This window comes from Vicugna pacos, chromosome 9 (assembly GCF_048564905.1).
Source record: "Vicugna pacos chromosome 9, VicPac4, whole genome shotgun sequence".
In the NCBI taxonomy this organism is placed as follows: Eukaryota; Metazoa; Chordata; class Mammalia; order Artiodactyla; family Camelidae; genus Vicugna; species Vicugna pacos.
Window position 1 is genome coordinate 13,367,249 of NC_132995.1, and position 27,065 is coordinate 13,394,313.

At 36.2% G+C, this 27,065-nt stretch overlaps 2 protein-coding genes across 7 annotated transcripts in view; both read left to right on the top strand.

Moving 5' to 3' along the window:
* LOC140685340 (uncharacterized) overlaps positions 1-21,415 on the top strand; it is a 44,603-nt gene extending 23,188 nt beyond the window's left edge. For 3 of the 6 annotated variants that reach the window (XM_072968680.1, XM_031681722.2, XM_072968681.1), the window contains exons 3-5: positions 11,950-12,076; positions 12,343-12,438; positions 16,225-21,415. In XM_072968680.1, coding sequence (XP_072824781.1) covers positions 11,950-12,076; positions 12,343-12,438; positions 16,225-17,837 — 1,836 coding nt within the window. In that variant the 3' untranslated portion in view covers positions 17,838-21,415. Of the gene's footprint in view, positions 1-8,577; positions 8,735-9,309; positions 9,365-11,949; positions 12,077-12,342; positions 12,439-16,224 lie in introns of those variants that run through there. The other 3 variants (XM_031681724.2, XM_072968682.1, XM_072968679.1) reach the window with 3 other exon arrangements.
* A 3,008-nt stretch (positions 21,416-24,423) lies between these two features.
* The window catches only part of LOC102538800 (uncharacterized), a 55,579-nt gene continuing 52,937 nt past the window's right edge, over positions 24,424-27,065 (top strand). Inside the window, exons 1-2 of the mRNA XM_072966408.1 lie at positions 24,424-24,843; positions 25,501-25,555. The gene's annotated coding sequence lies outside the window, so the exon portion shown is untranslated. The remainder of the gene's footprint in view (positions 24,844-25,500; positions 25,556-27,065) is intronic.

Sequence of the window (27,065 nt, forward strand, 5' to 3'; positions counted from 1 at the left end):
AATTCAGAGATACAAATTACTACATATAAAATAGATAAGCAACAAGGATATGTTGTACAACACATGGAATTGTAGCCATTGTTTTGTAATAACTTTTAATAGAGTATAATCTATAAAAATGATGAATCACTATGCTGTAAACCCAAACTAATATAATATTATAAACGAACTATACCTCAATAAAGATATAAAATAAAATTTAAAATTTTTTAAAAAACTAGTAAAAAGAGGTCATCACCAAACCCAGAATCATTTAGATTTTCTTCTGTGTTATCTTTAGGAGTTTTATAGTTTTACATTCTGTATGTAGGTCTATGATTCATTTTTAATTAATTTTTGTAGTTTATTTTTAGGAAATGTAATACATTTAATTTTTAATCTAGATTCATTTTTTAAAGTGGATATCCAGTTTTTTCAGCATTATTTGTTGAAAAGACTATCTTTGTTCTATTGTATTGCTTTGCTCCTTTGTCAAAGATCAGTTGACTGTATTTATGAGGAACAATTTATGGGCCCTCTGTTCTGTTCCACTGATCCGTTTCTCTTTTCTTTTGCCACTACCACATTATTTTAATTGCTGTATTATTACTGTAAATTTTGAAGTCTGTAGTGTCAGTCCTCCAACTTTGTTTCTCTTCACTATTGTGTTGGCCATTCTGGGCCTTTTGCTTGTTCATATAAATGATACAATCAACTTAACATCCACAAAATAAATTGCTGAAATTTTGATTTGGGCTGCATTGAATCTATAGACAAGATGGGAAGGAGTGACATCTTGACAGTATTTAAGTTTCTCATTCATGAACACGGAACATCTTTCCATTTGTTTAGTTCTTCTTTGATTTCACTCATCAGAGTTTTGTAGTTTTCCTCATATAGCTCTTGTACCTATTGTTAGATTTATACCTTGAGTGTTTTGTTTTGGGGAGGTGCTAATGTAAGTCATATTGGTTTTAATTTTAAAATCCACTTGTTCATTACTGGTATATAGGAAAGTGATTGACTTTTGTATATTAACCTTTTAATCTTTAACCTTGCTATAATCCCATATGTAGTTCTAGGAGATTTTTTTGTTGTTGTTGATTCCTTCAGATTCAAGTCGAGGAAGTTCCCCTCTGTTCCTAGTTTATGGAGTTTATCATGAATGTTTGTCAAACACTTTTTCTGCATCTATTGATATAATTATGTGATTTTTCTTTAGTCTGTTGGTGTGATGGGTTACATTAATTGATTTTCAAAGGTTGAACCAGCTTTTTATACCTGGGATTAATCCTATTTCGTTCTGGTGCATAATTCTTTTTAGATATTATTGAATTTAATTGCAGATATTTTCTTGAGAATTTTTGCATCTATATTCATGAGATATACTGGTCTGTAGTTTTTTTCTTGTAAGTCTTGTCTGGTTTTGATATTATGGTAATACTGGTCCCATAGAATGGAGTTAGGAAGTATTCCTTCTGCTTCTATCCTCTGAGATGATAGAGAATTGGAATAATTTCTTCCTTAATTTTTTGATAGAATTCACCAGTGAACCCATCTGGGCCTGGTACCCTCTATTTTGGAAAGTTATTAATTATTGATTAAATTTCATTTATACATTGTCACCTGTTCAGATTGTTTCATCTGAGTAAGTTTTGGCATATTGTGTCTTTCAGGGAATTGTTCTGTTTCACCTAGGTTATAAAATTTGTGGGCATAGGGTTGTTCATAATATTTCTTTATTATCATTTTAAGCCCATGAGATCTGTCGTGATGTCCATTATTTTATTTATCTCATTCTCAGGTCGTCTCTCTCTTTTTTTCCCTTAGTTTGCCTGGCTAGAGGCTTTTTTATCATATTGATCTTTTTATTATTATTATTTACAGGATGTTGTGGAAGTCATTCCATATAGATACAGTAGCAAAAATTGAAAAGCTACGTAAAATCAACTTTTCTTTCTTGATGTTTTATGTGTTGATTTTTGTCATAACTCATTAATTAGTAAAACTAATTATTCAATAATTAGTAGAGTCTTCACTAATCATGAAATTTGCAAATATTTTTAGTTTTCTTTCTTGCTTTCCTATGCTTGTAACTTGGGTGCCTCTTTCTAATCTTACTGCAGTGGGTACACCTTCCAGGAAATGTTCAAAAGAAGTAGTGTTACTTTCTGTCTTCATCTTTTTTCATGACTGTATAGGCATAATTTTTCTTTTCTTTTTAAATGTTAAAATAAATTTATAGTTACATAAAAGTTTCAAAAATAGTACAGAGAATTCCCATATACCTCTCACCCAATATCAGTTTCCTCTATATTATTGTGGTATATTTGTCAAAACTAAGAACCCAAGATTAGTACATTATTATTATTGACTAAACTGCAGAATGTATTCAGATTCTATATTTTTCCATTAATGTCTTTTTTTAAGTATAGTTGATTTACAATATTGTTTTAGTTTCAGGTGTACATCAAAGTGATATAGATAGATAGATAGACAGACAGACAGACATATATATAATTCTTTTTCAGATTCTTTTCCATTATAGGTTATTACAAGATACTGAATATAGTTCCCTGTGATATACAGTAAATCCTTGATGTTTATCTATTTTATATATGGTATTGTGTATTTGTTAATCCCATACTCCTAATTTATCCCTCCCTCTGCTTCCCCTTTGGTTTGTTTTCTATGTCTGTTTTCTGTCTGTTTTTGTTTTGTAAATCAGTTCATTTGTACATTAATGTCTTTTTTCTTTTGTCATATCTTTTGGTCTGTGACAGTTTCTTAGTTTTTTCTTATTTTTATGAACTTGACAGTTATGACAAAATGTTAGGTATTTTGTAGAATCTCTCTCAATTTGTATTGGTCTGATGTTTTCCCGATGATTAGATTTGATTTTCTGGTTTGGGGAAAGAATACCACAAAGTGAATTTGGATTTGATTTTAAACTTTCATTGTTATTTGTATTTTTGCTGTATTTTTATAAGAATACACTTCATTAGTATAAAGAAATTCTATTTTGTTCATATGTTATAACAGTTTAGTTTATGATTGGATGTTGAATTTTATTTAATTATTTTTTCTTCTGGGATCATCATTTCCCTTTAATATAGTGACTTAACATTAACAAATGTTCTTATGTTTTAACCTGATACTCCTAGAATGAATACAATTGATCATGAAGGTTTTTTTTAATTAAATTACTAGATCTAATTTGGTAATATTTTGTTTAGAATCTGTACATCTACATTCCTGAGACTGAATCATAATTTTTCTTCCTAATACTGTCCTTGGCTCATTTTATATCCAACTTCATCAGATGCATTGAGATGATTCCCTTTTGTTTCTCCTATTTTTTCAGTTATCTTTTTCAGAAAATGTACATAAAATATATTGAACATTTTAAGTAATAAGAGTACTCCCATCACTACCATGCAACTTTTTCAATAGTGTCTCTGGTAACCCACTAGTAATGTGCAATCAAATCTTATATTTCAGCAGTGTTAGAATTATTTTCTGTCTCTGCTTATGGCACAACCCAATGCCTAACAAGGTTCATCTATTCAATTTTGCTTTTTACATTTTTGGATTTATTATTTAATTTTGTTTTACAATTTTATAAAATATTTACAGTTTCAATGTCAGATCTACAAAATAGCATATATTCTTAGATATCTGGCTTCCATTCTTGTCCCCTCCCACTGCTTTCATTCCCTCCAACAAAGGAAATAGCTTATAAACTTTATGGTTTATACTTTAATTGTTTGTATTCAATGTGAACGTTTCTGTATATATTCTTCATGAATTCCCTTCCTTATATAAATGGTAGCATACCATAGATAGAGTTTATTCCACCTTGCTATTTCACTTTGAAAGAATATGTCATGGAGATCACTCCATAGGAATATATAGATGCTTCTCATTTCTTCATATAGTTGCATAGAACTCTGTTGTACTTCTATACTACAATGAGTTCAAGTGATACCATGCTGGTGGCTATTTAGATTAGTTCTACTCATTTGCTCTTACAAAGAGTTCTGTGATGGTGTGATACCCTCTGTATAAATATTTTCAGATTCTTTCCAGAGAGTATATGTTTGGGTTCGTACAACTGGGATTGCTGGTTCAAAGGATAAATTTTGCTACAAACTGACAAATACCTGTTTCTGGTGGTTGTATCATTTTTATTTGCTAACCTGGCTGTGTGAGAGAGACTTATTTACCTATAGTCTTTCAACAAGCTACATTATCAAACTTTCTTTTTTGCCAAAGCATACTTTGAATTTGTTCCACAATTTAACAATCACTGATTTTAATCTTTTCCTAATCACCTTCCCTTTACCTTCCTATATCACTTTTCAATTTCTAAATCTTCTTTATCTCTTAAATTGCACCATCATATCAGAACTTTATATTCTATTCACATTTATAGACATTGTCATTGTAATTCTTCCTTTTTTATTCTAAGTTTTGTGTCTTCCAAGAAAAAAAGTGAATGTTTTTATTTGTATTTTCTTTCAGAATATAAATCTAGGTGTGAGAACAAGAAATTATTTCTGAAAGAGGAAAATTATGAAACAGATTCATCACAATGGGTTATAATGGAAGAATTTACGAAGCATGGACTTAAAAAGGGATCTCAGGAAAGATATTTTAGCCAAATGTCATTTACCGCTGAAGACATGCCCACTTCCTTTCAGCATACACTTTTTTCTCTACATGAAACATTTAATACTAAAGAGAAGTCTTGTGAATGCGAAAAACATAAAAATGCCTGTGGACAAGACTCACAACTTAGTACTTATCAAGAAAGTCAAACTGGCAAGAAAAAAAAAATTCTGACTATAAAGAATATAGGGAGGCCCTTAGTAGGACTTCAAAACTTAGTTTATATCATATAGTGCCTATTGGTATGAGACCCTATGAATGTGGAGACTGTGGGAAGTATCTGAATAGTGGCTCAGACTTTATACAACATAACCAATCCCATTTCTCAGCTTTTTTGACATCTTTACCCTGCAATGTCCAATACCTTAGCCAGTAACCCACATGCAGCTATTTAAATTTAGATTTAAAATAAATAAAATTTAAAATTCATTTCCTCTGCCTCATTAGACACGTTTCAAGCACTCAGTAACTACCTGTGGCCAGTGGCCATTGTATTGGACAATGTATTATAGACCACTTCCAAAATTGCAAAAAAATTACATCACACAGGCTTATTGAAAAAAGCTGTATTTTATCATCCTTTTAAACTATGAGAGAGACCAATCTGAAGTTGCCTTGGTAGAAAATTAACATACAGAAATCAATTAACTCATGTGCAAATAGTCTTAAGAAATAGAAGTTTCAATAGAAAAAAAATTCTTTTACTTAAGTAGTCACAAAAAATTTGAGTTATCACAAATAAAATTAAATAGAAATATCCATGACCAATATGGAAAAATAATTTAAAATTTCTAAAGCACTCACAAGATGAAAAAGTGAGAGAATATAACATGTTCTGAAATTGCAGTGCTAACATCATCAAGATATCACAGTTCCTTAGGTTATAAATGTGATGCACTCTCAATTAAAACTACTCAAGAATTTTTTAAACATATGAGCTAATTCTAAAGTCTATGGAGAAAAATAAAAAGACCAGAAAAACCAGTAAAATTCTGAAAAAGAATAATAAAAATTGGTTAATTAGAACTATTAGACATTAAGGTATATTTCAGTTCTACAATAATCAAGAGTCTAGCTCTAGCAAAAAGATAATGGATGACTAGAACTAAAATTCCAGCTATATATCCAAACAGATAGGAAAGGTAGTATATGGTAATGAAGGCATTTTTGATAATTTAATACCTTTCTGAATTGTTATAAATCTTGAGCATTTGGATGTATTATTTCATATATATATCATTTTACATATAGATTTTCAACAAATGTTTTTAGTAGCCATGTGGCAAAGATAAGACAAATTTGTATACATATTTTTTCAAACAGTCTGAAAACATCACTCCATAGCTTACTCAATAGTAAAAAAAAAAAAAAAAAGTAGAAAAGATAGCTTTACAGTGGATAGGGCTGTTGACCACAAGCTTAAGGAAGTAAATTAATGCAACAAATGGGATAAAGTGACATTATGTGGCTCCTGATGTGATGCATTAAGGACACTATCACCCATGGAGTATTCTTGTCAAAAATATTTAGCCTGGAACATGGGGAATTTTTTTAAATGTTTAGAAGGACATTTGGGGGGAGAAAAGCAGTCTGGACACCAAAAATATGGCTTTGAAGTACAAGAAAGCTGTGAACTGTTCCAAATCAAAGAAGAATAATGATATATGACAACTAAAATAGTGAATGATCTTTGTATTTTGGATTTAAAAAGCTTTAGAAATTGTTGGGATATTTGGGAGAAATCTGAATATGTACTATATATTAGATCATAATATTGTAATTGTTAAATTTCCTGAGAATTTATTGTGGTTATATTAGAGAATGTATTGGTTCACAGGACTTGTGTAAAACATGGACATATCTGTAAAACAGATTATCCATTAAATGGCTTAATATAATAGGGTAGCCATACAGAGGAGATTTCAAAAAAAAAATAGAATCCTAATGCACAGCTCAAAACAAAATTAAATGCAAATAGATCAAAGATGTAGACTAAGAATTATAAAATGTAAGACTAAACCATAAAATCTTAGAGAAAAACATGGAGGAAAATAATAAGGTTAAAGTAACACAAAACCATATAGGAAAACCATTGTAGAAAAAATGTATTTGTCTACTTTTATATGGCAAACTGGAAACACTATTGAAAGTCAAAATATAAATCCCAAACTGGAGACTTTAAAAATTGAAAATAGTCAGTATTACTTAATAACAAAAATAGGCAATACAAATCATTAAGAGAAAATATAAACAATGACCTAATAGAAAATGAGCAAGTATGAAAAAATATATCACAGAAACTGCAAAGAAGTTTTTACCCCTTTGGAAATTTTTACTCCCATCTCAATAAGATATATATAATTTAGAAATGCAATATCCATCCACCAGATTGACAAAGTAAGGAAATTGTGTATCTAATTTACATGTTGATAGTGGACAGCTGAATTGATAAAACCTAAAGGAAGGCAGTAGCAAAATACTTATCAAAAGAAAACTCAGGTATTCATTTCTCTAGAATTTGTGGAGGAATTTATGTAACAGATTTCCCCAGACATATCCACAAAGAATATAATTTATGGCACCAGCCTAACAGCAAAAGACTAGGGGAGAGGAGTCAGTTACAGTTATAAATTGGTTAAATTATCATACATCTATTTATTTAATGGAAATGTACAGCAAATTAAAAGAACAAGGTATCTATATAGTAATATGAAAGTTACAAACAATATTTTGTGTGTATAACAAGCTAATATATATTTTTATTTTAATCCCCTACCCCTCCAACAAGCTAATATTTTTGTTTAAAATGTATCATATTTATCTGTATATATGAACTCAGGCACATGCATAGAAATAAACTGACACGCACCTATTGTCACGGTGGTGTGAACGAAAAATACTTCAAGCCATGTCAGTAAACAAGGAATGATGAAGCCATTAAGTTATCAGCAGCTGCTGCCACCCCTCAGTGAAGACAAGCCTGCAGCCCAGCCTCTGCAGCCACTCACAACTGTGCACTCTGAGGGGACTCAGAATAAGAAAAGACAGGATACTGGCCCTAGATAGCTAGATGCTTGTCAAAGGAATAAATTCAATAAGCCCAAATATTTGCTTCCTCCCATACATAGAAAATCGCTAAATTCTTTAACTTGAGATATCTGGTTTTCTTCAGTTAACAAATATTCTTTTAACGTTCTGACTACCTGGTCTTTGTTGTAAAACTCCAATATATCCTAGCTCCTCCCCTATCTCTTTGGAGCAGTCCCTCAGAGTCATCTGAGAGGCTATTATCCCGGGCTGAGTCCTCAGAATTATCCACCGAGTAAAACATAATTCTCAGCTTTTAGGTTGTGCATTTATTTCAGTTGACAGTGGAAAGGTGGTGAATGCCCTGGTTGCTTGGAGAGTATGAGGTGTCTGGAGATGAGGATGCAAGGTGTTCATTTTTTTCTCCTTATAGCACTTTTTAAAAATTTTTATTTAGCATATGCAAAAATTAGTCAATTTTATACCCCAAGCAGAAATTTTAAATTGTTAAAAAATCAATCTTAGGCCGCACTCCATTTCTAGTTTTAACTGTCACTAAACTTTTATTAGCCTGTATTCTAAAGTTTTCTGAACAGAGGAATGACTTCTCAGATGGGACCGACTGAGCCAAGGGCATTGCCAACTATCCAACACACAGGCATTGAGCAATATTAGCTGCTGAGTAACAAGAGCGGAGCCGGGATATCAACCCACCCCACGGGGCCGGTTCACCAAAGAGGCCAGCGTGGTCTCGCACAGGCGGTGTAGGCAGGGTGGCGCTGTCTAGGGCGGTGAAGGATGGGCTCAAAGGATTCTGGGGATTGTAGTTCAAACGTCGCGAAGCTTCCAACTGCGCTGGCGCAGAAGCAGTTTGGCCGGCTCCGCTTTGTCTACAGCGTCGTTAGTACAGTTCCCTGAGGCGTCTTATCTACTCCAATCCCTACTTGGCACGACGAAGCGGCCCTCTTAGGGTTGAAAGGCTCGCGGTGTGGGAGTGACTTCGGGCCAGACCCAAATGGGCATAAGCACTACCCTGCGACTGGAGACCTTACATCCGGTAAACTTTCTGTATATCTGTCGCCGTGGTCTTAGCGAGTTGGGCTTGGTTATCAGCGAGCAGCGCCTTTAACACCGGGAGAGTGATTTATATGTGGGCACTTCCAGGGCTGACTGATCAGCTGTGCTCAGGGGAGAGGTGGCCTCCCTGAGGACAGCAGTGCCCCGGATCTTTGGTCTGGGGCCGGAATTTGGGCGCGTCTTCGGGTCAGGGTCTTAAATGAGGCGAGTCTTAATGCTGTAGGTGTAGTCTCACCGGAGTCCTGCTCCACAGGTGTAGCGCGGACACAGGGACGCTCAGAAATAAGGTGGCCGGGAATAGGGGCGTCGCGTCCGCGTCTCCAGACGCGGTCAGCCGTCCAGAGGTCATTCTGCTGCAGCTGGAGCCCCGGGTCTCTGGTTTAGGGAAGGGATAGGATTTGTCCGGTCTCCCTCCCATTCCTGTCTGTGTCCATGTGAAATGGAAAGAGGGGACAGTAAGATAAAGGACTGCCGTTTGAACGGGGTTGTTCTGGAAACTGGGAGGCCGGCGCTGCTCTGCCTGGCCTGCAGGCTCAGGACTCTGCCCTTTTTCAGAAGAGGAGCCCTGAGGATCGCGCATTCCCTGAAAAGACTGAAAGCCATGACCCAGGTGAGGTGATGCTTCCTGAGACACATGAGCCTTTGCCTTCTTTATCTTGACCTGTCCTGGGCAGGAGCATCTCTTCCAGGGCCTCTTAACTATTCATTTCCTTTCATTCCATCCGCTTAGTTCTGTTGCCTTGGTACCCCCAGTTGCCAGGTGTCCACAACTTTTTTTCTGTAAATCGTTATCTTTTTCCCTGTGGGATCAGGAATGTTGGCAAAGCAAAAGTGCACAGGGAGGAAAATGTGGGCATTCTTTGCCAAATGGACCTGTTTTACACAGACTGTGATGTGATGAGGTCAAGCTGAGAACCTGAGTGGGAGCTCACATCTGGAAAGTCATGATCATCTCCACAGACTGAGGCTTCCTAGTAAGGCAAGATGGGAGATGTAGTTGGTGGGTCCAATTTGACTTAAGTCTTTTTTTTTAATAGAAAAAATTTTAATTCTTTTGTTTTTAATGGAAGTGCTGGGAATTGAACCCAGGACCTCCTGCGTGCTAAGCAGGCACTCTACCACTGAGCTATCCCCTTCTCTCTCTTTTTTTTTTATTTATTTTTTAAATTGAGTTGTAGTCAGTTTACAATGTTGTGTCAGTATCCCCTTCCCTCTTGACCTCAGTCTTTTTGTGAATTTTGATCCTTCTCCAGCAGATTTTGACAATTCAGGAACCAGGAACATTTATTACAGTTTAGTGGTGCCTGGCTGCAGGTTGGATCATCCCAGAGCATAAGTTGCTTGAGAATTTTAGAGCCCAGACAGACCTTAAAGTTCTTATTAATGAACAAAATGAGAAGAAAGACTAAGTCAGTGACTCCAAATGACGTATAATAGTGCTTCTAATCAAAATGATGTTTATTAAAGAATTTTCAGAAAAAGAACAAATCCCTTTATATTACTATGTGGTATAAGAATCAACCTATGTCTTGAAAATTTTCTTAACTTATATGACAATTCTATTTATTAAAAAGAGATTTTCAAACTCATACCAAAATTTAAGTATTAATGATTCAAACTGAAATATGATGCTTCTCATTAAAGTAGCAGGGCCTTGCCATATCACCTGGTTCCTGTCTCGAGACAGTTATCTTCAACTAACTGCCTTCAGTATTTATCCCTGAGTGTTTCCAATTATTCTCATTTTGCTGTTTGTGGAATAATCATGTTTAGTCATCATTCCTTGGCTTCCCTGTGTGTTGGAATGGAAACTTAGCTTTTTCCTACACTTTCCCCAAAATGTTTATAACATGATTTTTAGTTAACTTTATCATGTGTGTGTCATTACTAATATGTAAATATTGTAGCCTGGTTATACTACAAATAGTCTACTAAGCAGACTTATGATTTCTAATGTAATTTTTTTTCCTGGACTAATTAGCTTTTAAACTTATTTGTTCAGTTTTCCACGTTTGTATTGCTAATCCATCAAAGTGTACAAACATCACTGTCACATGACTATCAATAACACTTTCCATATTGTCACAAGCATCAATCATTTATTTCTTCAATACCTTCTTCTGGCTTCCTTTGTTTTACTGCTCCTGTCTCCATTAGTTGTTCTTCCCACTTGCTACCCAGCTGTCATCCTGGCACTTTTCTTTCACAGTTGCATTGGAACCTTTTGTCCTCTTTCTCTTGTGACCCTTATTTACCCTTATCTAGGTACCTGGTATACCTCTTTCATGGCTTGCTCTGTAGCTTTTACGGAGCACAACCAGTTCTAAGCAAAGATGCTTAGAAATAGGAGGTGAATATTTCAAGCTCTTGCTAGTCCAGACTCTAAACTGGTTCTCAACCAGGGACAATTTTGCCCCTCCCTCATCCCCCGCCAGGGGTGGATATTTGGCAATGTCTAGAGATATTTTTGGTTGTCATAGCTGGGAGAGGGGAGTAATACTGGCATCTAGTCGAGAAGAGGTCAGCGTTGGTGCTGTATATCCAACAAACAATCCATAGAACAGCTCCCAAGCCCTGCAAAAAAGAATGTCAGCCCCAAATGTCAACATTGCCATGGTGAGAAACTCTCCTCTAGGCATGTCTTTACAGTGTTTTCTTGATTCCAACAGTGATGTTTAGAAATCCATTGCATTTCTGATTCTTGATACTTAATATGACCTGTTTTCTTTGTCTTAATTTTTTAAAAGGATCTTCTCTTTATTCCTTTTATTCTCAAATTTTATTCCTGGAAAATTTGTAGAGTTGATCTCTTTTTCTTCCTTAGGGTTAAGAGTAGGAGGAGGGAACTGTCAATTACTGACAATTAATTATATGCCAGGTGTTAGTAGGCTAGAGGATGACTTATACTATTTCAAATAATAGAGAAACTCCACTCAGCTAGCCCTTGTACCTCCCAGACGTGGTTGGATACTGAAAATATCCTGCCACGAACAGATAGCTTGACCTATCTTCAGGAAATGGAATGTTTGAAGACATAAATCATACCGACTTCCGGGCCTCCAGGACCAGCCTGTTCTGTGTGTCACTTCCTATAAACACTCTTTATCACCTGTATTTTTACCTTTTTCTTATTTCCTCCCATCTTAAAAGCATTTGTTTTTATTATAGCATTCATACATGGATTTATTGTTTCAGGGATTGGTGTTATTCAAGGATGTGTCTATACACTTTTCTCAGGAGGAGTGGGAATGCCTGGATTCTGATCAGAGGGATCTGTACAGAAATGTGATTTTGGAAAACTATAACAACCTGATCTCTGTTGGTAAGCATACCTATCTCTAAAAGTTCAGTTTTCCCTCTGGAATATTTGCTTCTCCCATTGATAATTTCTCAGCTCCTTTCAAATATTCTGTACATTTCCTTTCCCTGTTCCCAAGGAAAAGGCTTGAGCTTTGAAGAGTTGAAAATGTGCAGCTCTGTTGGGGCTGAGGCTGAAGCTTCATCTCCTCTAAATAGTGACCTCTCCTCTTTGATTTTGAATTCTGAGCCTCCCATAGCAATACTGTGTACCATTTCTCTTGGGAGCAGGACTCTCCATTCCTAAGCCAGATGTGGTGTCCTTATTGGAGGAAGGGGAAGATCCCTGGATGGTTGACAGAGAGCTGACAAGGGACTTGCTTCCAGGTAAGTGAGGGATGATCAGGCAAGGAGAGGGCATTGAAGGATGTAACCCAGCTGCTTATGGAGGAAACAACACTGAGATGTTTTCTGGGAAGTTTCCATCCATAGTCAAAACCTGTAGAGGAAAGTAAGACCTCTGCACCAAACTGTCCAAATGTCACTACCTCTACCTCCCACAGACCGTGTTTCCTTCCCATTTCGAAGTGGGAAGTACAACCCTTATTCCTCTTCAGTGACCAATTTCTACCTTTATTTTGAATATAGTCTTATACAATTTCTTATTTTCTTTTGCATTTAGATTTAAGTGTCACTTTCTCTTAAATTTTTGGAGACTTTTCTTCCCTGAACCAGTTTACTTTTCAATTCATTATTTTACTCATTTATTCTTCCAACCAACAGTTAATAATTTTATAATTGGTACAAGATGTTAACTAGATGATGGCAAGATGATAAGATTTTAAGCTACTAACAAATTTATAGACAAAGAAACCTAGGAATGAGTCCATAAATAATTTTTTTAAAAGTAGAATCAATTACAAGAGGAGCTCGATAGGGCAGTCAGAAGAAAGGGCTAAAGATGGAAAAGTGGGGAGCTCATCTCTTATCCATTTGGGATGCAATAACAAAGTGTCAGAGACTTTGTGGCTTACAAACAACAAAAACTTACTTCTTGCAGTTCTGGAAGCTGGGAAGTTCAAAATCAAGGCATCAGAAGATTTAGTGTATGGTGAGAGCCCACTTCCTCATAGTTTATCATCTTCTCTCTATAACTTCACATGGAAGAAGGGGAATTTCTCTGGGCTTCTTTTTATAAGGGCACTAATCCCACTCAGGAGGGCTCTGCCCTCATGACCTAATTACCTCCTGAAAGCCCCATCTCCTAATACTATCACCTTAGGGGTTAGAATTTCAAAATCCGAATTTTGGAGGGACATAAACATTCAGTCCATTGCAGCCCCACAGAAGTATAATAGTTGGAGCATTGGGAGTGATTGTGGTCACCCCTCTATAGAGTATTGGGGATAAAAGGCATGTGCCTGAAATCCAAAGACAGAGGTCGCAGGTAAGAAGAGATTGGAGTGAAGGGGGAGAACCAGACAGGTGCACTCTTTCATTCAACTAACATGTGTTAGATAGTGTAATCCATGTGGTTATCTGGGAAGAGGGAATTTCAGGCAAAAAGGCGTAACAGATACAAAGGCCATAAAGCAGGAACAGAAGTACTATGTTTGAGGAACAGCAAAGTGTCCAGTGTGGCTCAGACAGTGAGGGAAGGGAAGAAACATGTGAAATGTGATTAGAGCTGATTTTGAAATGGGTCAGATTATGTCATGGCTTTTAAAACATGATGAAGTCCTTATTCTGACTAAAATGTGACATATATAAAAGGTTTTAATTACTGACTCACACGTAAAAGGATTACCCTAGATGCTGGGTAATGAAAAGGTTGGAGGTACAAGGTGGAAACAGGGAGGCCAAAGAAATGCTTTTTCCAGTGTCTAGGGGAGCAATGTATTAATAGTTTAATTGATGAAAAGTGATCAGATAGCAGAGCCAGAAATTCTGTTGACTTTGCTGATACTTTGATTGTTGGGTGTAAGAAAAAGGGAAGAGCTGAGAATGACTCCAAGTTTTCTGGGGTGACTAGTGGAAAAATTGAGTTCACTTTTTTTTTTTAAAGATGTGGCATACAAAGCAAAAATAAGGTTAATTGAAGAGTTTGGTTTTGCACGTGCTATGTTTAAGGTGGTTGTCAGACATCCAAATGTGAAAGTTAATGAGTTGTTTAAGCTTAGGTTTCTGATTTTTCAAAAGGAGTACAGCTGGAGAGAAAATACAAAAGGCATGGGTGTATATATCATATTTGAAGCTGTGTGTTAAAATGCATGGTAGAGAGTGAGTACATGCTAATTGGCATAAAGAAGAGAGTGATTTTATTACATCCCCATGAGGAATGTGTACTCTTAAAAAACATCTTTTGATCTATATTTAGATAAAATTACACTTTTCTGGTTAGTTTTCCAGCTTTTGCCTTTTGAGCATTTCAAATCTCTAGATAAGTTCAAAGAATGGTAAGACGACATATTTTTAAAAACTTTATTTTTTAAAAATAGCTTTATTAGAGCTATAGTTTATATATAATAAAGTGTGCCCTTTTACCATATACAATTAGATGGCTATTAGTGTATTTACAAAGTTGTTGCATAATCTAACTTTAGAACATTTACTTCATCCCCCAAAGAAAACTTGTGCCCATAGGTTGCCAATATAAATGGCATAATGCAATATGTGGTCTTTGTGTTTGACTGTTTCACATAATGTCTTGAGGTTCACGTGTTGTAGCACGTATCACTAGTTCCTTTTTATGGCCAAAGAAATTCCATCATTGTTTATCCATTCATCAATTTATAGAAAGATTATTTTCACATTTGGGCTGTTACGAATAACGATGCTGTGAACATTCAAGAACAAGTTTCTGTATGATTATAGTTGACCCTTGAACAATGTGGGGGTTAATCCAAGTGTGGCCCTCCCTATCCATGGATTCAACCAACCATGGACTGTGTAGTACTGTAGTAATTACTGTTGAAAAATATCCATGTATAAGTGGACCTGCACAATTCAAACCCACCTTGTTCAAGGGTCAAATGTATATGTTTTCAGTTCCCTTGAGTATATACCTAGGAATGAAATTTTCTGAGTCATATGGTAACCCAATGTTTAACTTTGTGAGGAACTGCCAAACTATTCTCAGGTTTTTTGCACATTTTAAAATTGGGTTGTTTGTTTTTTTGTTGTGGAGTTGTAGGAGTTCTTATGTATTTTGGATATTAATCCTTTATCAGATACATGATTTGTAGATCTTTTCTCCCACTCTGTGGGTTGCCCTTTCACGCTATTGATATATAAGGTTGAATTCCAGATGAGTTTTAGATTTGAATATAAAAAAATGAATGGAAATTCACATAAGCACATAAGGAGATGCTCAGCTTTGCTCATTAAAGAAAAATGCTAGTTAAAACCACAATGAGAAACCTCTCAAACTGGCAAAGATCCCAGAGTTTGATGGTGTACTGTGCTTGAGAAGTGGTGGGGAAATAGGCACTAAAATGTTGTGTGAGTGAATGTATGTCTTTATAGGAGAGGAATTTGGCAATGTCCAGGAAATGCCAGATGAATTTTACCCATTAGTCAGTTATCTCACTCCTAGTAATTCATTCCAAAAATAAGCAAGCAAAATTTCAAAAGATAAATGCAATGAAACTTCTGTCTTTTTAAATAAATCTGTTGATTTTTCATCTTATTAACTTTTAGAATACTCCCACCATTTGTTGTTTTCTGGCAGATAATAGGCTTGTCGGTTTTTTCTTGCTTTACAATGGTTTGATCTTTTGCTTCTTTTTCTTTTAGTTTTTGTCTTAGTCTTACTTCAGTGTCTGTAATTTCCAGTAAATGTTAAAGAAAAGTGGGGATAGTAGGTCCATCTTTTTTTGTTGGTTTTTTTAGAGCTTGACTTCATAGTTGTGTGTTTTTGTCATATGTATCATATTTTGTCATATGTATCTGTAAATCTCATTAAAATGTCCCAACCACCTTATCATCCAATATGACTTCCCATCATTTCTTGTACTTTGTCTATTTATCAAATTCCACCAGTATATTTGATCACTGTATAAGTCATTCACATTCATATACATTAGTTTCAGTTTAATTCCCCTATTTATACCATAAAAGTTTCATTTTTTCCAGGAAAAAAAGTTGAATGTTCTCTTTTATGCTTTCTTTCAGACTGTGGATCTAGGTGTGAAACCAAGGAATTATCGCTGAAGAAGGAAGTTTATGAAGTAGAATCGCCTCAGTGGTTTATATTGGGACATCTTTCAAAACATGGACTTGAATGTTCCTGTTACACAGGTGATTGGGAATGTAAAAGAAAGACTGAGAAAAAACAAGGATCTCATGAAACAAATTTTGATAATCAAGTTATTTTCAACTATGAAAATATGCACACTTTCAGTCAGCACACATCTCTTACTCTAAATCAAAAGACTGATATTGAAGAGGAAGCCTGTGAATGCAAGGACTATGAGAAAGCTTTTGTACATGACTTGCAACTAACTGCACCTCAGAAAATTGATACTGACAAGAAATTCAATAACTATAAGGAAAATGGGAAGGCCGTTAGTAGAGTTTCAGAACATACTCAGCATCAGATCTTGCATCCTGGTGAAACCTGTGAACATATGGAGTGTGGTAGGGCCTTAGACTGTGTACAACATCAGAGCATTCATACTGAGGAGAAGATCTATGAGTGGAAAGAATGTGGAAAAGCCTTTAGTACTGGTTCAATATTTAAATCACATCAGAGAATTCACACGTGTGAGAAACCCTGTCTAACTGAGGAAGGTGGGAAAGTTTTTCATCATTCCTCAGAACTTACTTATGACCAGCGACTTCACACCAGTGAGAAACGCTATCAATGTAAGTTATGTGGAAAAGCCTTTAGTAGTAAATCAGGCACTATTCTGCATCAGAGAATTCACACCGGTGAGAAACCATATATATGTAAGGAATGTGGAAAAGCCTTTCGTAGCAGTTCAATACTCATAGAACATCAAAGAATTCACACAGGTGAGAAACCTTATCTATGTAAAGACTGTGGCAAAGCCTTTCACTATTCCTCAGATCTTAAAAGACACCAGAGAATCCATACTGGTGAAAAACCCTATGAATGTAAGGAATGTGGCAAGGCCTTTAAAAGTGCATCATATTTTTTTATACATCATAGAATTCATACTGGTGAGAAACCTTATGAGTGTAAAAATTGTGCTAAGGCATTTAGAAGTAGTTCAGCCCTTAATCGACACCAGAGGGTCCATACCGGTGAAAAACCCTTTGTATGTAAGGATTGTGGAAAGGCCTTTTGTAGCAGTTCAAAACTTATAGAACATCAGAGAATTCACACAGGCGAGAAGCCCTACATTTGTATGGCATGTGGAAAGACCTTTCGTAACAGCTCTATACTTACAGAACATCAGAGAATTCACACTGGTGAGAAACCATATGTGTGTAAAGAATGTGGAAAGGCTTTTTATCACCCTTCGGGCCTTAGCCAACATTGGGGAATTCATATGGGTGAGAAACCCTATGAGTGTAAGGATTGCGGGAAAACCTTTAGTAGTAGCTCAGCCTTCATCCGGCATCAGAGAGTTCATACTGGTGAGAAGCCCTTTGAATGTAAGGAATGCAGAAAGGCCTTTCATCGTTCTTCAGAACTTTCTCAACATCAGAGAATTCATAACGGTGAGAAACTCTATGAATGTAATGAATGTGGGAAAGTTTTTGTACGTAGTTCAAATCTTAATCAACATCAGAAAGGTCATGCAGGTAAGAAACTCTGAAAGGTATCTGTGGGAGAGGCATTCAAGTATGAATTTTACCTAATTTGAGATAGGAGTTCCTGCTGATGAGATATCCCATAATTAATATGAAGAGGCTTTTATTTGCTTTTCACAACCTAAATGCTTAAGAATACAGCAAATGTCAGAAGACCTTCATCAACAGTTCATTCCTTACTTAATATCAGAATTTATAACTGTGAATGAGGAAAATGCAAACTTTTTTTTGCAGATCAACCTTCAACATGAGAGAATTTATTAAGGAATAGCGCTGGGATTTCATTTTATTTTTCCTAATTTAATTCTAAGGTATTTTAGTCCTATGTATATTTACTGATCGTTAAAATTAATTTACTATCACTATTAATTAATTTAATTTTTAGTTGTGCATTACAGTTCTGAGTTGACTTCTTTTTCTCCAAGATTCTGAACCCATCACTACTTATTCTTTCTAGTTGCTTTTTCTACTGGTTTGTTGATATATTCTTATTTATATAAGCTTAAGTTTCAGGGAAACAATTGAAGTATCATTCATATGTATGTGTGTGTATATGTATATACATATATGTCTGTAATTGTATCTGTACCTCTTTGTCTTAATTATTTTACTTTTAATATAACAATATAAATAGAACTGTACAACTTTTTTGAAGAGAGTTCCTTTGAATATTAATATTTTACTGGAGGATAATTTTTTTCAGAGGAATTCAAAGGGCACAAAAGAAATCTTTAATTCTATCAACCATTTTAATAACCACTCTCAAATTGTCAAATCCTTTCAGAAAAATTTTAAAGAAAATATATTTCATAAATCCTATGACAGACTACATCATGAACAGTTTTCTAAGTCAGTAAATACATCATTATCCTTACTTGAATTGAGTTAGTGCTTATCTCGTGGCCCCATTATTGTTTTACTAATCTATTGATAAAACATATCTACATTCTAAATTTTGCTTTTATAAACAGTGCTCCTTTCAACATCCTGTTTTCACATTTTGTGTACTTGTCTGTTTATTTTTTATTTCTGAAGTAATCCATGAGTGCCTTAAACTTAAAACATTTTTAAACATTACAGATAAGCTAAACGCCCTTTTGATTATTTCCCTGACCCTAGTTTCTCCCCTAAATTTACCAATGATGGCAGTTTCATTCAAGAGCCTTTTATCTTCTTTTTCATTAAAGGTTATTACAAGATATTGAATATAGTTCCCTGTGTTATACAGACATATATATAAGTATATATGTTTGTATATAATTATAATCTGTAGAAATGTAATATTGCTTTCAATCTTATGTATTATATTTCAAGCATGGCAAAATGGAGGTGACTATAGTAACTGCCATAGGAGTGTATTGAAGATTACATGGGTTATGAACTCATGTATGTAACTGGTGACTTGTTCAGTAAATGTTGGCAACTGTTATGTTCATCCGTTTTATTTATGGAATGGCGTTTAACCACGATATATACTTTACACAATAATAAGACACTTCATATTGGAAAAAACCCTTAAAGCCAAAATTAAATAAAGATGTTATAATGTAGTGAATCCTTCCTGTAGAACTCAATCGTTATGCTGAATTATAATAGACCAGCGTGAAAATGTGTATCAATGTGAATAGGTGGTTGAGACCACAACTATCACAGAACAGTGAGAGGAGTACAAAAAGTGGTAATAGTATAGAACACATTATCTAACTTATAAGAGAACACATTGGGTAGCCAAAATATATAAATACTAATTCAATTCTCATCTAAATTATCCTTTGATTAAGGATGAAAACAACACAAACTAGCGTCTCTAGGAATAAATCATAGTGTGTATTCTACATAGAAAATGGTGCCTGACAAAACTACATAGAAGAAAACCTACAGCTCTACATTCATGAATGTATTAAAATACTAAAACAATTTAAAATGAGTGTATAGTTTCAAGAAAAATCCCAGAAATATCTAAAGATAATGGAATGTATTTGAAAAAATGAAGGCAAAATAATAAATACAATAACGAAGTCTAAACAGATGAAATAGCATAAATGGTGTTTCGTGAAGAAAACAGTGTAGAAGTTCTGGTGGAAAAAAAGAGGAGAGATAAGCATTATGGCTGAGAAATTGATATTACGACAAAATAGAGATTTTATGGTTAACATACGTACCCTTTTTACTAATAATTTTTAAAATGTAAAATGTTTATCCTTCAAAAACAGAAATCTCCAGATTTGAGTCAAGAGAAATGGGAACACTCAAGAGAGAAAAAAACTTAATAAAACAATTAGCCATTTCTAAAGATATTGCCTGATCATTTTTATAGGCAAAATTCCCAAAACTTTAAGAGTTCCTCATAACATACTTAAACATGAAAGCTTGACATTTAATTCTGTGACTCTTGCATAACCTTAATTTTAAACTTAAAGGGCAAAACAAAACTTCTGGTACCAATTATGAATATTTGTATAACATCCTAAATAAATCAGTAATTTCAATTCACAAATGTATTCAGTTAAATCTGGGTGATTGTTCAATCCAAAAAAGCTGAACCGTATTTATAATTTACACAAAGTCCAAAAAATTCTTTGAAAAAGTTTGATCCATCTGGCATAATTTTCCTTCTACATCAAAAATTTCCTTTAGCATTTATTTTATTGCAAGTATACTGCCATTATATTACTTCAGCTTTGTTTGTCAGAATAAGTATTTTATCTTAATTTTTGGAAGATACTTTCTGGGTACAGGATTCTAGGTTAACAGAATATATAAATATATACATATATTTTTTTTCTGGAGAACCCTAATATATACAGGCTGTGAACATCTCTGGGGAACATTATCCTGCCTACTGCATGCTGCCAATTTTGCAAAGTGGCTCTGCCATTTTGTATTCCTATTAGCAAAGTATGAGACTTCTGTTGGGTCCATCCACATCCTTATCAACAATTGGTATTGTGATTCATTTCAATTTTAACTATTTTATTGGGCATATAGTAGAATCACATTGTGATTTTATTTTGCATTTCTCTGAGAAGTATGGACTTTTGGCATCTTTTCCTATGCTATTTGTTAGCCATTGAAATATACTCTTTCGTGGAGTGTCTGTTCAAGCTTCTTGCCTATTTTTATTTGGTTGTTTGTCACTATTTCCTATTGATTTGTAGAAGAGCTCTTTTTATATTTATGATATAAGTCCATAATGTATTACAAAGACTTTTCCAAGTCTGCAGCTTATCTTTTCACTCTCTTCTTTGTGTCTTGACGAACATTTCTTTAATGAAATCCTAATTACTTTTTCTTTTATGGTTTGTATGTTTTGTGTCCTGTTTAATAAACCTTTGCCTATTCTAGCAACATGGATTCTTTTTTATATGTTCTTCTAAAGTTATATTAATATTTACATTTAGGCCTAATGACCATTTTGTCAAAGAAAATCTTGTGTCAATTTTGTGTACTATGTAAGGTAAGGATAAGGTTCTTTTTTTCCTTGTGTATGTCTAATTGTTCCAGCACCATTTACTGAAAAGACTATCCTTTCTCCACTGAACTGATGTGGAAATTTTTTCTAAATAAAGTTACTATCTTTTGATTTTCAGTTGTAGTCTGTCGTGTGTGTGTGTGTGTGTGTGTGTGTGTGTGTGTGTGTGTGTGTGCGCGCGCGCGCGCGCAACATCACTGTTCGGATTACCATAGCTGTGGTAGGTAGAATTCTAAGAAGTCCCCTTGTGATCTACACTTTCTGTTGTTACTGCTGTGATTATGTTACAATGCATGGCAAGAGAGATTTCATGGATATAATTAAGCGGACTAATCAGAGACCTTAAGATAGAGAGTTTATTTAGACTGGCCTAAACTAAATCTAACATGAGCTGACTGGTAGTTAAAAAAGGAAGTCAGAGAGATGTATTCTAGCTGGACTGAAAAAAGCAAACACACATGCTGTGAACTGCCATTTGGAAAATACCTGAGAGTGTTCCCCAGCTGACAGCCAGCAAGGAAACAGGGACTTCAGTCCTACAACACAAGGAACTGAAATCTGCCAACCAGAATAAGCTTGGAAGTAGATTTTTCTTCAGATCCGCTAAATGAGAACTCAGGCCAGCTAACATCTTGATTAAGCCTATGACACCAATTTCTGACCTACAGAACCGTGAGCTAATAAATGGGTGTTGTTTCAAGGTGCTACGTTTTTATTAACTTGTTATGCAATAATAGAAAACAAATAGATCTTGATACCAGAGGTGAGGTGCTGCTGTAGCATGTGCCATGTCCAAAACCCAAGGGGATGCCTTTATCTAGTGGCCACATCTTTTTGCCAGAGGCTCCAGTCTGCATAACTTGGTTGCTGCCACTTCAAGCTCAAAAGGCTTGTTAGGGCTGACTGGCCAGAATGGAAAGGTGGTCTGTACAGCTTGTTGGATAGTTTCTAGGGCCTGTTGTTGGACAATATCCCTTTTGATTGATCTTATGTTCAGTAGGAGCCTCATGTGAGGTATGAAATGCCTCCAGGACCCAAACAAGTCTATCAGATGTTGGGCCTCATTTTTGTTTGCTGGAGCTTTTAAGGCCAACAGCTTTTCTTTTAAAAGCTCAAAGCTTTTCCTCTGGGCATCAGCCCACAAGATTCCAAAGACTGTTATTTCAGTGCTTAGCCCCTGTACCTTACTGGGATGTTAACCTTCCAGCCCTGGTTCAGATATTTACTCATCTTCTGAAAGGCAGTTGATATGCTGTCCTTAGCCCTTCCAATCAGAATAGTGCCATCAGCATAATGGTACCAGGACACCTCTGGTAATATTTCAGCTTTTTTAGGTCTCAGCGTATTCACTAGTGATGAACTGTGAAGAGTTTAAGCAGCCTGTGGTAACATGATACAATAAAGGTAACTAGAACCTTGAGAAGGCAAATCAGTATTGATCTTCAGAATGCAGCAGGATGCTGAGAGGGCATTAGCAATGTCCACCAACCACTGCCAGACAGACACCTTCAGTCTGCATTATGACTCTGTGGTTGTTAATACTGGAACTGCATGTTGACAGAGACTACTGCCACACTGAGCTTGTGGTAGTCCACAGTCCAGTGCCAAATAACATGGTCTTTTTCAAAAGCCACTGAGGGCTCTTATATGACAATAGTTTCTTTAAGCACCTCTACCTCCACTAGCTCCTTGATCAGTATAGTGATTTCTAACCTCTTCCATTTCCTGTCTCCTTCCCAGTATCCTATAATGCTTCACAATAACTACATGACTACATTGGAGAAGTCTAGTAGGCTCCAGCTTCTGTACTTGTGCTACTACCACTGTTCTAATCATGGCACTTCCCCACTGGGAGCATCCCTTATGACTGAGAACTATTACCTATAATTAACACATGCGTTTCCACAACAGATTCAGCAGTATCGGTTACAACCACTTGAGTGGGTACTGTGCCAAAAGAGCCCACCTATAAAGTTTTGTCCAATCTCAGGATTATTTCCAAATCCAGTTCAAGTAATTTTTTTGATCATGTCCAAAGGTGCTTCCTGGCACCACAATAACTTCTGTCCCAATGTCCAAAAGGGCTTAAAATGTTTGGCAACCTTGGTCACTGTCAAGTCCCACATATACCTTGATCAGTAATGTGGCCTTAGGTCCCTCTTAGAGAAGGATGGACCTTTGCCTTTACTCCAGTCCTATTTGTTCTTCAAGCGGGTAAGGAAAGAGAGGCACTATTTAAGGCACTGCATCAACATCAATCCAAACAGCACAGACCTACAAGAGGATCTAGATTCTTTTGGTCCTCTTCCTCTTTGTCTGCAATAAATGCTAAAGCTGGCTGGGTACCTTCCCCTGTTACAGAAGTTATACAAAAGGACACATCAGGGAAATTCAAATTAAAACCACCATGCACCCACCAGAAAGATTAAAAGGAAACACATACATTAAGTGTATGTTAGGATGCAAAGCAACTGGAACTATAATAGATAGCTGCAAATGGAAAACCATTTTGCAAAATTGTTCAGCAATGTATGCTATAAACATATGCATAACCTATGACCCAGCAATTGCCCTTCAAAGTATGGTTGAAACCAAGATGCACACATATACACAGCAAAAGACACAAAGGAGACTGTTCAAGAGCACTATTCCTAGTAGCCTCATTCTGAAAAACAAGCCAAATACCATCAACAGTAAGAATAAATGAACTTTATTGATTAATCTCACAAACAAAATATTTAGCAAAAGAAGTCAAAGGGGGAAAAAACGTACACAAAATACGATTCTATTTATGTAAAGTTCAAAATCTGTCAAAACTATTCTGTGCTGTGATAGTCATGTGATAGATATCTTTACAGGAGACTGGCAGGGGAGTTTTGAGGTGCTAGTTACACGGGTTTTAGCTATTTATGAAAATTCATTCAGCTTTAATCTAATGATTTGGATGTTATATTCAAAATCTGTGCTTTAAACACTTACTTTTTTTAACCGTAAAAACAGCAGCATAACCACACCCCGAGGTCACAAACGGAAGCAAAGGCACTCACACCAGCAGTAAAGGGTCACTAGGGTCTCTCCCTATGCCCTCCTCCCACACAGGCCTGCGACTCAGTGTCGGCGTTCACCTTGGCAGTGCCTAAACTGGGGCTGAGAGATCCCGCATCTCCTAGGATACACTACACGTCCCAGAAGTCCCCGCGGCGGAAATCAGCTTCCGGCTAGAACGCGAGCGAGGGCGCCGCAGGGCACGGCCGGGACGGCGGCCCGGCGGAGTGATGAGCCGCAGTCGGCGGACGAGTCGCAGGTCGCGGCTGGTACCTCCGAGAAATTACCGTGCTGAAGTGTGCTCAGGGGGCTCGGATTGCCGTTTCTCTCCGGTGTTTTGGTCCTGGACTACAATTTCCAGAAGTCTGCGGGTGTAACGTCACTTCCCCTCGAGGTTGTCAGCCCTGCTGTGCTGGAACGAGTTGAGCGGCGCAGCGGCGGGGGGATCGCGGATTGTTAGGTGGACTGCCGGTGGACTGCCGGAGAAGCTGAGGGTGAGGCGTCGTCTGAGCCCCGGGTCGGAGACCGGCCGTGTCTGGCGCCTAGTCTTAGCGCGCGCGTGCGTGCGCGTGTGTGTGTGTGTGTGTGTGGGTAAAAGTAAGTGATGTCCCTGTAAGGCGGCACGATTTTGTGTGTGACCACTTGAGAGAGTGATCATTGTGAGAACGGTTGTGTGAAGCTGCGCGAACGGCTAGGTGAAGAAACTTGTCAGCAAGTCGCAGACGTGATCTCAGAATGAGAATTTTAGGGTCGGAAATGGCCGTAAGCTCGGGGGGGTTGAAATGAGCGGCAGAAAACCCCCCGAGGTGGTGAGATTCCAATCTCTCCCCTCAGGAGCCCGCCTGGGGTTATTCTTGTGGGAGGAGAGCATCATATTGCCAGTCGGCTGAGTGTCTACTAACCGGGGTGGGATGGAGGGGGTGGGGAGGGTAGATGTTTGTTTCTAACGGATATATCTGGGCTCAAAGAAAGGCTTGAAGTCTCAAGATTCTTTAACTCTTTTTATTTTAAAACACATTTTATTATTTATTTATTTTTAAATGGAGGTACTGAATTGAACCTAGGACCTCAGACATGCTAAGCATAAACTCTACCCCTGAGCTATGTCCTCCCCTCAAGAGTCTTTAACTCTACCAATTTCTTTTACACAGGTGACCAGAGAACAGGGGAAGAGTAGCTGTTGGACAACTAAGAGCTTTATCCAAGGTGAGTTGTTACTCTTTTTTGTCTCTGAAGTGCTTTCTGGTTTTTCAGGATTTATCTTCCTGCCTCTTGAAAATCCATAGCTAGGGTCCGTTAGTGATCTGGTTCTTGGACCTTCATATTCCGCAGAATAATGGGGCGCTAGAGGAATGGACTCAAAGGAGCTGTTCCACTCCATTTCTCTCCTCTTAACCTGAGGTACACATATGCATCTGCCAGGTATTTTAATTCCACCTGTATACCTACTCTTTTTCTAAGGTTTTTGAAGTAATAGCATAAATCTCACAGAGTGAAATTTGAAGCCTTGATTTTATTTTAGTATTTTCTTCTCAATTTTATTTTTAAAATGATGATACTCTAAGTATTTAAAAGGTTCAAAAGAGTACTCGGCGAATTCTCCCTCCCAGCCCTGCCCCTAGTCATGTAGTTTTCCAACTTCAGAGGCAACCTGTGTGACTAGTTTCTTGAGTACTTCCAGGGGGATTCTGTACATGTATTAGTACATGAAGGGCTTATTCTTTTTTTATAGCTGAACTGTATTCCATACTTTTATAATTTTAAAAACTGACCCTTATTAATTAACTTTCAGATGACTATCAGTCTCTTCCTATTATAAACAGTGGTGGGATAAATATCCTTGTATAGATGCTTATTTCATGAGTTTATCAGTAGGATGAATACTAGTTTCTGGGCCAACTTAAGTGTGGACTTTAAATTTTAATAGTTCTTGCTATATTGCCCCTCAGAGAGGCTGTATTATCACTTTTCTAATCAATATTTTCAGATTTTGTGTTTCATTCAAGGTACTCTGCTAGCTGTTGGAAAGCTTTAGAAAATTATTGTTATTGTAGAGGTTTTCAGACTATGGGGTTGTTACCTTATTTTTATGTATGTGGTAAAATCAGTTTGCTGAGCCATGCCCAGCATTTTCTTTAACTTTTTTTAATGAAAAATTCAAACATACACAACAATAGAGAAAACAGTAATGAACCTCTATGTTCCACCCTTTGCTCAGCTTCATAATGATTGACTCATAGACCTCTGCCCACCCCAGCATTATTTTAAAGTAAATGCCAGAAGTTATATCATTTCTTCCATAAATATTTCAATGTGTATGTAAATGATGAGTCTTTAAAAAAGCTTAATACCATTATTCTCCCTCAAAATAAACAGTACTTCTTTATTAGATTTCCAGTAGTGTTTAGACTTTCTCTCAGGGAAAATAACTTTTTTTAATTTTAAGGTTTCTTTGAATCTGGGTCCAAGTAAGACCCATGTGTTGTGATTGGTTCATAATTCTCTTAATGAAGTCTTTTTAAAAATTGATAGTTTCTTATTCTCATTCTTTCTCTCTCTTTCCTTGCAATATATTTGTTGAAGAAACCAGGTGATTAGTTCTGTATAATTTCCCACAGTCTGGTATCATTAACATATTTTTCTATATTTCCTGTAGATTAAGATGCAGGTTCAGGTTCTGGTTCTGATTCCTTCCTTTCTTCCTTTTTTTTCTTTT